At 32.0% G+C, this 10313-nt stretch overlaps 1 protein-coding gene across 1 annotated transcript; it reads right to left on the bottom strand.

Moving 5' to 3' along the window:
• Window positions 1-292: 292 nt before the first annotated feature.
• On the bottom strand, window positions 293-2660 carry LOC113232597 (BTB/POZ domain-containing protein KCTD9). The gene is made up of 2 exons (XM_026467366.1): window positions 2087-2660; window positions 293-513 (listed from the first exon to the last, which is right to left on the bottom strand). Exons 1-2 carry the CDS (start codon window positions 2658-2660, stop codon window positions 293-295), a joined length of 795 nt encoding a protein of 264 aa, XP_026323151.1.
• Between the last annotated feature and the right edge of the window lie 7653 nt (window positions 2661-10313).

Genomic DNA, 10313 nt, shown 5'->3' with positions numbered 1-10313 from the left:
TGACCATGTACAAAAATTATTTTCTTAACTTTGACAAATATGCATATCAATAGATGACAATGTGTGTTACAACTAATTTATAAATATAAAAAAAAGGCAGCGATCGTAATTGGGAAATAGTTGTGTTCATTTGATCTCTTGCTGTCTCATTATTACTAAAGCTTTACTTATTAAGTTAATGTATTTGATATTTAAGGATTCACTCTACAAATCATACTCTTTAGAAACATGATGTGCAATTTTATTATCGTAGAAATGTACTATGCATCATGTTCAGGAAGATGATTTTGAATTATGCAATTTTGTGTAATACCTTAAAATTTATATTTCTCAAATCCAGTCTGTTAAGATCTGCACCAGCTAAGTTGACACCTTGGAAACGCAGTTCTGATGTTATGGAGGTCATAACTATAGAACGAACTACATCCATACGAGAAAGAGCTTGGTTCTTGCCATAACTGGAGATGGATTCTTCAAGTAACTGATTCAATTGGGGTATCATGGAGTCTATACCTGAAAAATTTATAGGATTTCCTTCAATGTTGGTAATATTTAATATTGGTAATGTATTCAAATATGAATAATAAAATACTTTAATTATATTTCGAGATAGGGACGCACTATTTTTTTATTTCAAGATTTTTTTTGGATTCTAAAGGATCATATGCCTCTGAATCGATCCACAGAATGGATCATATGCTTTTGAATCAATCTCATAAAAATTGTCTCAAAATGAATTTTGATCAAAAGATAATAATATTAATAACCTTTTCGGCTTCAGTCGGTTACTTTAGACCAATATAAAATGGGATTCAGTCGAGGTTCAGAGTGACTGTTTTGTTTAAATTATGAATACAATCTACACAATTCGATTTGCCTTAATGTTGAATCAATTTGCTTAAAAATTGCATTGCACAATCAATACAAAAGTTGTTAGATTGTATACACTTGAATTGATCTTCATAAAAATCAAATCATAATGTGCATCCCTATTTCAAGCTTAAACTATCTTCTTGGAGAAGACCAGCATGCACAAAGGTAGTTATTTATATATTTAATTTCTTGTCAGAGCACTGACAGACAAACAGTCACTTAGAAAACTAAATAAATTTTCAAATTCTGATGATGAGTTCCCACATATAAAAATTAACAAAAAATATGGGTAAACTCTTCAAATCTTTACTATCAAAATCATGGTAAATTTTATACCCTGAACTGCTTAATCATACTACCTAAGTGGCATAGAGTTGAATTTAAGTAGGTAGTTCAACTTTAGAATAGCTGACCCCAAGTAGGGTGTTAATATTTGTTGCAGAAGTAGATCTAGTAAAAAGGAAACCCCTCATTTATTTTCAGTTTTAGGAAATAATGAATTTAAAAAGAATTATTTAAGATCACGAAAATGAAAATCAATTTCAATACTAGATCGTTCAAAAATTGTCCCATAAATGCACATAATATAGCTTTACGAGCTGCATTTGGGTACTTTAAAGTCATTATATTGTATATTGGATACATTTTGATATTACATTTTCAATTTGAAACTTCACAGGGGTCAATGAATTTGATATCAGCTATTCTAAAGTCACACCATTTAGGGCACTAGCAAACTTGCCAGTATTCATACATTTTAAAAAGATTTTCTACATTTTTTATATACTTTATATGTGGCCGAATTGTTACCATGCTGGACTGCCACGCAGAGGTCCCAGGTTCGATTCCCGGGCCAGGAGAAATATTTGTATGGCCTACTTTTATGTCTTTCTTGAGTTTGGGAGTAATTTGTGGTTGTCTAAGTGTGTCCATGGGTTTCCATAGTGTGGGGCTATGTTGAGTGTGTGCGTTATTATTGTTATTATTACTTACACACTTGCAGTAACAACTTTGATATAATGTCACCTCTACAGAGAACTTTCACACTACAACCAATAAGCTAATAATAATAATTTATAAATTACAAAGTTTAAACTGGTGGGAACAGTGATTAAAAACTGCTCAAGACTAGTAAAAATGGCACAAACTGAAGGAGGCCTACACCTTAGAGGTTCAGAATGGCTAAACAAGAAATAAGATATTTGGTACTTACCATAAAAAATGGCTTCTTCCAACACACCCTTTGGATTAACATGATTATCCAGAACGACGTTGCCATGCCTCAGGTAATTTAAAATAGGCTCAAAATACTCCGGACTTCTATCAATGAGATATGCTCCCGTCTCGTCAGTCGCACTGGGGTTCATTAAGTACATATTATTGTCATCAGCAAACATTCTGGCCAACATTGAAAGAGGCTCTTTAGCTAATAGTGTTGCACGAGACGTAGTAAAACGTTTACCACCAACATTTAAAGTGATCCAGTCAGAAACAACTTTACTTTTAATATTTTCAATACCTTCCTCCAGGTCTTTTGTGGAATTTTCAATGTTATCACAGTCCTCATTGTTTTGTTTTACACTTGGTAATAAGTACACATTCTCATCATCACGAATGACACGCAAATCGTGTATTTCACAACCGTTTGATGAGTAAATTTTTACATTATCCCCAACAATGTCGAACAATGCAGATATTTTGCTTTTGAACTCTTCCAACGTGTTTTCCAACACCATAACTTTACCATTTTTATTAGATTTATCTTTAAACACGTAAACGCGATTCATAACACAGTTGTTTCTTTCCTGGTTTTATTTAGAAAAAATCGATGGTAGTAAAACCAAACCAAATCAAAACATTTGTCATTTGTGTTAAATATATTTCTTATTAAGTGTTTTGGATTGGATACAAGTCTTTTTAGCCACACATTAGAAAGATATAGTGTCTTGTCTTCGTTTAATTATCGGGATCTTCAATAAATATTTTCCATTGTAGTTCTCATAAATAACTTAGTATTTTTTTTGTTTGGGTATAATATAAGGTATAATTATAATATAATATAAGCAGAGGGAATCAATATTTAATTTTATATATTCACTTTTCACTTAAAACTTTGAATTCGTAATTAGTGAAATTTTCAGGCTAAAATCTATTGTAGTTTGGCTTAACATTAGAAATTTGTTCAAAGTGGCAATAATGTGATACAAGTGACAGTGAAAACATAAATATTGGCACTCCCGCTGCTTAAAAGACTATTTAGTAAGTCCAAACAAGAGAACTAAGTTATTTAAGAGAAAGTGAAAACATAATGTTGTAGAACCACATTGGAAAATATTTAATGAGGATCCCTATAGTTAAACGAACACATGGCTCAAACAACTTGTATCCAAGCCAAAACTCTTAAAAAAAGACTTTGACAGCTGCTGTATTTTTTATTATTAATAATTTTGGCTTGGATATAAGTCTTTTGAGCCAAGTCTTCGTTTAATTATGTTTCTGTAAACATGGTCGCCACAAAGAGGATAGGCAATTTGAGACGGCGTGTTTGGATTGACTCGGAATTCCTTAGAACGGGCCGATACGGGTATTTTAGTTCGAGATTTTTATTATACATATACATTTATTTTATTTATTATATACACTTTAAACTAGATTTCACAAAATAATTGAAAGTCAAAATAAAAACGACACTTTATCTTCCAAAAGGCCCATAGCGAATCGCACACAGCTGCTGTAACGCCAAAATTGTTCAGAATTTAATTTAATAATCGTTTGGAAATAAGCAGCATTACTAAGAGTTAATAGTAGTTTATGTGACTTTTACTTATGTATGTATTACGAGTGAGGGTTTAAAACATCTCACGAGTGTTTTAATGTCTAATTATGTATAGTTACATACACTGCTTTATCTACACACATATTATAAGCTCTTTGTGATGTATTCACGAACCGCATGTTACGACAGGCGAAATGGCGGCAAATGAAATCTTTTCTCACGCATGTCACACAACCGTAGTATTTATTTTTAATTCATAGACAAACTAAAATCGGCCCCAACTATCATATCGTTCAATATTAAGTACCTAACGTAAAATGTAAAAAATTGTTTGCAATTGACATTTCATATCGAATAAAACTCATCTCGACTATTACTAGAATTGAGGTCCAATAAAATTGTTTTGTTTTTCAGATATGTTCGAAATTTTAATGTAATAATAGCATGGAATTCGATGTTATGAAGCAATAATAACATTGTCACAGATAAGAAATTTGTTCTAACAAAACAGTTTTTTTGCGGTTTTTGAACACATTATAGAGAGTTTATGATATATGTGTAGATAAACAGAATTTAAAGTTTTAAGTTTAATATATGACGACTCTTCGGGAAAAATAATTAATGTCAAAGGGTGATTAGTAACGGAAAAACAACTTTTTACAGTTTAAAAGTCTGTATATCTTTTATTTTATGGTTGTTTCAATATTGAAACAACCTATTACTATATAAACATATTTTTTTACTTTACTTAAATATATGGTTTAGTTTTATATTATCGTAATTAAAGCCAAATGTATGAAATTAGTGTCTAAACTCCATATCATAAACAATCTAAGTCATTGACATTCTTGGTTTTTGCATTAAATTAAATTGACATTCATTATTAAAAATTATTATGACTCAATTTTTTAAAGTAACTTAAAAATAATTAAGATGCACTCAAACAATTACTTGTTCAAACTTATTACCATGATAATAACTTCTTTTAAACTTAATTTTTTAATATTATGTATAAAACAAAAACTTGTTTAAACTTTATAATAACAGTCCCTTTTTTAAATTAATTTTTAATAACATTTAAAGCTTGTGTATCGAACAATCACTAAGTGAAGAAGTATTAAACAAGTCTTGTTTATGACTTCATTTCTAGAGCGTTGTTGCTTTACAAGATTCATTGTTATCATGGATGCTAGAAAATTATTTTGTTCATTTACTGTTTTCAATTGCTTAAAATGACTAAGTAACAGCTTTCTTTCTGTTTCCCACACATTTTAAAGCACTCTAAGCGGTTATTCTTCCTTAAGGTATTTTTTTCCGCTCAGGCGATTTAACTTGCATATTTTCATCACTACTACTACTACTACTTTCTTGAAAAAATATTGCTAGACAAATACCTACAATACAACATTGCAATTGCACTATAACGAATTTACTAAAAAAATGCGCGCACGCACGTCCACTGTCGAATTGACAACGACCGTTGTAGCCGTTCGGCGCGCGGGCATTCCTAATTCTTGCGTTGGCTGAACAGATAAAAATTTAACTATTACAGTTAACTCGATGGTTTTACCCAATTCTGATTACTGTATAAAAATAATACACCGAAAAGTCAACAGATGGCATTAAAAGGCCAGTTTCATTTAAAAAGTGACTTTCATTGTTTTTCCCGTGGAGTCTTCATATATGTTTTAATATATATTATTAAACAGTGTTGAGAAAGGATAAGAAGGTGAAGCGAAGGCCTAGAGCAAAGCTGTTGTAGTTAAACCAAGATATACATAGCATTTAAAATCGTCATTTTCAAAATCTACTCTACTAAAATGATTGGAGTATAACATTATGGCGTATACAATGTGTATACACTATTGATTTTTTGCCAAATGCTGTTGTAACTCTTCACTTTTGGTAAATTCATTGCAGTATCTACTATGACGGTTCTATTTTTAATAGTACGTATAGTAATTTGGTATTTAAACCCTCCTGAGATCATTGATTTCGCCGCCAATAAAAAACTGCGATGTCTGTGTTTTTCAAATAACGAATTATAAGTGAATAAATGCATACCTCTAATATGTAGGTACTCGACTTAATCTATTACGGCTTGGTTGCTGGAAAAGGTCGCTCGTTATCTATGGAAATACTTTTGACACATTGCTACGATGAGCTCGATGAGGGATGATAAGGGTTAGTGTAAAGTTTAATATTTAGTCAGGTAACACGGATTCTAACCGAAAGGTATCGTTATATTTTGGAATAAAGAACTTTCTATGCAATTGAACAACTTATAAATAAAATGTTTATTAAACAAATCGATTTCTAGTTCGCGTTCCTATATAAAAGTGGAATTATTCACACATTCGGTTTTTTAAATATGTTATAACATGTTTAAATAACTTTTAGTTCTGCCTAGACATTCAATGCCATGGACATTTTTATATGTAAATATATACAGGTGCAAATTTATAACGGGTTAGCAAGGGCAGCTAACAATCATATCTACCTACAGGAAAACGGCCCTAGAATACTGTCCATGAATTTTATTTCAAAACAAGAAGAAAAGCAATAGAGGTTTATTCCACAAATCTCCATCAGTGGGGCTCCTAAAATTTTATTCCACTAATTTCTACTAAAGCGTAATCTTGCTACACAGTGGGAATTTGTGGGAAAAATAACCCGCAAATTTTTAGGTAAGAGATTTGTGGTTTGCCAAAAACGCCTATACTGATTTTCAGCGGCAATGTTAGGGGATTTATGGAATAAAATTGACTAACATTTTAGGATCTCTACCAGTAGGGATTTGTGGAATAAACAAAAATAAATAAGTATTATAGTAAATGCTCATCTTAAATACATAACTGTAAGTACCTAGAATGACTGATTATCTTTTCTGTAACTACCTAGAATGTTCCTAAATTTCTGATATTTTTAACATTCTTACGTCAGTTGATTCCACAGAGACTTTTGATTCTTACCAGAAATAGGATCGAAAGGCATGAAAAAAGTTTCACGAAAGTTGCCTGTGATCTTAATCGTGTTGTCTACCATTTTTTAAAAATCTGTGAAGGCCAGTCGAAATATCTTCAGAATTCATGAAATCTTTCAACAAAATGAGATTCACAGTTAGACATTGAGATGTAACCAGAAATAGAGACGAAATGTCATTTAACTTGTTTGAAAACTATTCTGCCAAATAATCACGGTGACAACTGCGTTCCGATTGGCCAGCCCAAATTCAAAACAATTGACGATGGTCGTTAATTGTTTCACTTCAAATCGACCAGTTTAACTTGGGCTTTGCTATAATGGAGGAAAATTGAAAAAATACATATTTAATTACAGATGAAATGTGATTCCGTTTGTATTGTAATTAGATGTTTTGCTATTTTTCCCACACTACCTAATGGAACACCCCCTCATAGTTAGAGACATTATCTTTATTACAATAAATACAGAATATATTTGGAATATACGGAGACGTACACACAGGTCAATTGTTACCGCTGTACTATTTCAGCTTTCTAATTTGTGATTTCAGAGTTGATATTTAATAGTGATATAATGCCCATTTGCCTGATGAACTTCCAGGGATGGATGGCCTTTCTTTCGTCTCTATTTCTGGTTGCAGTTAAACTCGATGCAGCTTGCAGTTACAATGTTAGTTCTAAATTTGAGATTTTATGTTTTCAAATTTGCTGAAAAAGTCCGTAACAACATGGAGTCCGTATATCTGTGCAAAAACTTTTGACTGCCTTAAAATCGTTCCATAACATTATTATTTCAGTCTCGTGCAGTTACATAATCGTCTTGGAATTTAGCAGTAGTTTCCTTACTACTAGGTACTTTATATTCTACTTAAATAGGTATACCAGCATTAGATATCACCTAATAATCCTTTGATCATCTCATACAAGGGTACAATCAATAATAATATTATGATATTAATAGCTATCGTAAAACGCGTCGTCAACAGATTGATAGCACATCAATTCCCAGATGGCCCTCGTAAAATGCTAACTATGATGATAGAGGAAGAATTAGTGATGTAAGAAATATGACAAAATATCTTTGAGTCTATTATTTTCATTACACAGCTTGGATAGTAGAAAGTAAGTAGGTAGGCAGGTGCTTTTGATTACGTAATAATAATTATTTAAATATCTTTATCAGACTTAGACAGAAACTTATACTATATTAGTAACTTTTGATTATTGAGATATAAATACTTACGTGGAAAATTAAAATGAAAATCTTCAAAATCAAAATGTAAAAGCTCATTAATCTTCATAATACATAATTGAAATTTAAATCAATTTTAAATTTTAAATCAATATCTTGTATTTGTAGAACATAATGCTAACTAAATTAACAAATAAAATAATATCAAATAAAGTAGTTACTTTAAGCAAAACATAATTAAAATTACTCTACATTGTAATAATCTTAGAATAATAACACATAGAATGATAGTTTCATATCAAACGAACTGTTACAAGTGAGGCAAAAATCAAATTCATGTAGGCATTTTCGTGTCTTGTTGCAACGAAATTAATTTTCGGTTTTAGTGAATATTTATATAAAAATACAAGTTCAAACGCGTTACTTCCTTGTGGGATGTGACGTTAGTATCTATTTTATGTTTGTCTGACGTATTTTTACACTCATTTACCGCACATTTTTTCACACAATTCTTGAGCTGTTCGCGGTGCAAGTTGACCTTAAGCACTGAAGGCTCGCGCGCTCGTGTAGGCCCATTGGGCGCGCTTCAATTTGCCTCACTTAGCGTGTGCGGACTAGGTTTCTATAAGTTATTATTCTAAGGTAATAATTATATAATTTAAGTACATATATTGAATGTCACGATATTTTACTGCCATGATATTGAATTATTTTTTACCGACATCAAAAAAGGAGGAGGTTCTCAATTCGTTTTTTTGTGTATGTTACCCGAAAATAAAAATGTTGGAAGTTTGTGAATCGATTTTGGTGACTCTTTTTTGTTGGAAAGAGCAGCAGTGCTCCCATATAATTTTAAGAAAATATTCCCCCTCTAAGGGTGGCTGCTCACGCATGAAGACTCGTTTTTATAAATAGCGTCTAAGTTTTATTATAAGGAGCAAATATTTTAATAGTTGATTTTGCTATGCTTCAATTGACGGCGTTTTTCTCTCGATGTACTTTAAGCAGTAAGCACCGAATCTTCTGTGTTACGTCCTGTAGAATGGCGAACTAGGGGATGAATCCGGTTTTGCGTGCTTTCCGATAACCGATTTCAATAAAACTTGGCAAATACATGTAATTTATCTACCACCACAAACTCTTTTGAGGTCGGTTTTTTAAGAATAATTTATATTGTTATTCAAATTCGCTTTAGAGTGTTATTATCGCTTCAAAGCATTTATTCAGTCTCAGAATTTATGCAACAAAATGATCTCGATGTATTTATTAATATATTTAATATATGGCGGTAACTAATATTACAAATTATTATTAACCGAACTCGATTTAAGTATCAGTACTGTCAGGGTACATGTGATATCATTTTATTTTCACAAGTTGTATTTATACATGGTTGTAATAAATGGTATTCTATTCTATTTTTTTTATATCTATTTGGAATGAACGAGCGACTATGCCAGGCTTTATGCGGATAGAGGAGGCAAAAGAAAAGATTTTTTTATGAAGTCGTGCCCCTAGTGGTAAGTGACACGCCTGTTCATAACAGTTGCAGTGGCGCTCACAGTTTTTGACCTACAACTCGCTCGATGGAAAGTGACGATGAGGTCGACGATGGAGCATGCACACCTAAATAATGGCTATTCACTCTCGCCTTGAAAAGGTCCAAGTTATACCGTTCAGGGAACAAGTCTGTAGGCAGGGAATTCCGCCATATAAATGTGGAAGCGAAACGCTTCGAGCGAATCTTTGGAATATCCACAACATAGGGGTGGAACCCAAGACTACGTCTAGTCCTGCGATGATGGAAAGGGGCAGGCGGAATTAAATCGTTTAATTCCATCGCACACTCTCCATGATATACCTGTAGAATACCGATAAGCAGGCTACTTTCAGGCGGTGTTCAAGGCTCTGCAGCTTCGCTTCTACTGGTTCCGAATCATCTACAAGCCTTTTGGCACGTTTGTCAATTGAATCAAAGGTGGCCAGTTAGTATGTAGGAGAGCCTTAACAAACTACCAGAACAATTAAAGGACACGGTAAAAACTGCAGATTTTAATGACTACTTAGTCATACATACTTATCATATCCATTGACTACATACATTTTTACTCGGTCGCTGTAATAAGGATATCGGTGAATAAATGAATACATTAATGATTAAATTAAATATAATAAACATTTCGAGTTCTTAGGTTTTCGCGATTGTTACACATAGGAAATGAAACTATTTTTCCGGATTTAAATCGTGTATATTTGTTTTTTCAAACAAAATGACGTTTCGGGCCCTTTACAGGTCCCATGGTCACGGTTCACTGAGGTGATACAGTCTTCAACCAGTTATGTCTAATATTGATGCAAACCACCCTATTTTTCACTATAGTTACAATAGTTGTTAATTAAATACCTTATTTTTAATTTTACAAAGACAACATTCGAATTTACGCTACATTACGTTTTACAAATTATTTTATTGAATGAATTTTTATTC

Source organism: Hyposmocoma kahamanoa, unplaced genomic scaffold (genome assembly GCF_003589595.1).
Source record: "Hyposmocoma kahamanoa isolate Upper Pololo Valley unplaced genomic scaffold, ASM358959v1 76, whole genome shotgun sequence".
In the NCBI taxonomy this organism is placed as follows: domain Eukaryota; kingdom Metazoa; phylum Arthropoda; class Insecta; order Lepidoptera; family Cosmopterigidae; genus Hyposmocoma; species Hyposmocoma kahamanoa.
Note: the sequence above shows the minus strand (reverse complement) of the source record. Positions and strands in the feature narration are given on the sequence as shown.

Excerpts from the sequence above, each read along its gene's own strand:
- LOC113232597 (XM_026467366.1), bottom strand. The coding sequence starts at position 2,660 with ATGAATCGCGTTTACGTGTTTAAAGATAAATCTAATAAAAATGGTAAA. Across the intron at positions 514-2,086 it reads GGAAGAAGCCATTTTTTATG|GTATAGACTCCATGATACCC; the intron begins GTAAGTACCAAA and ends TAAATTTTTCAG.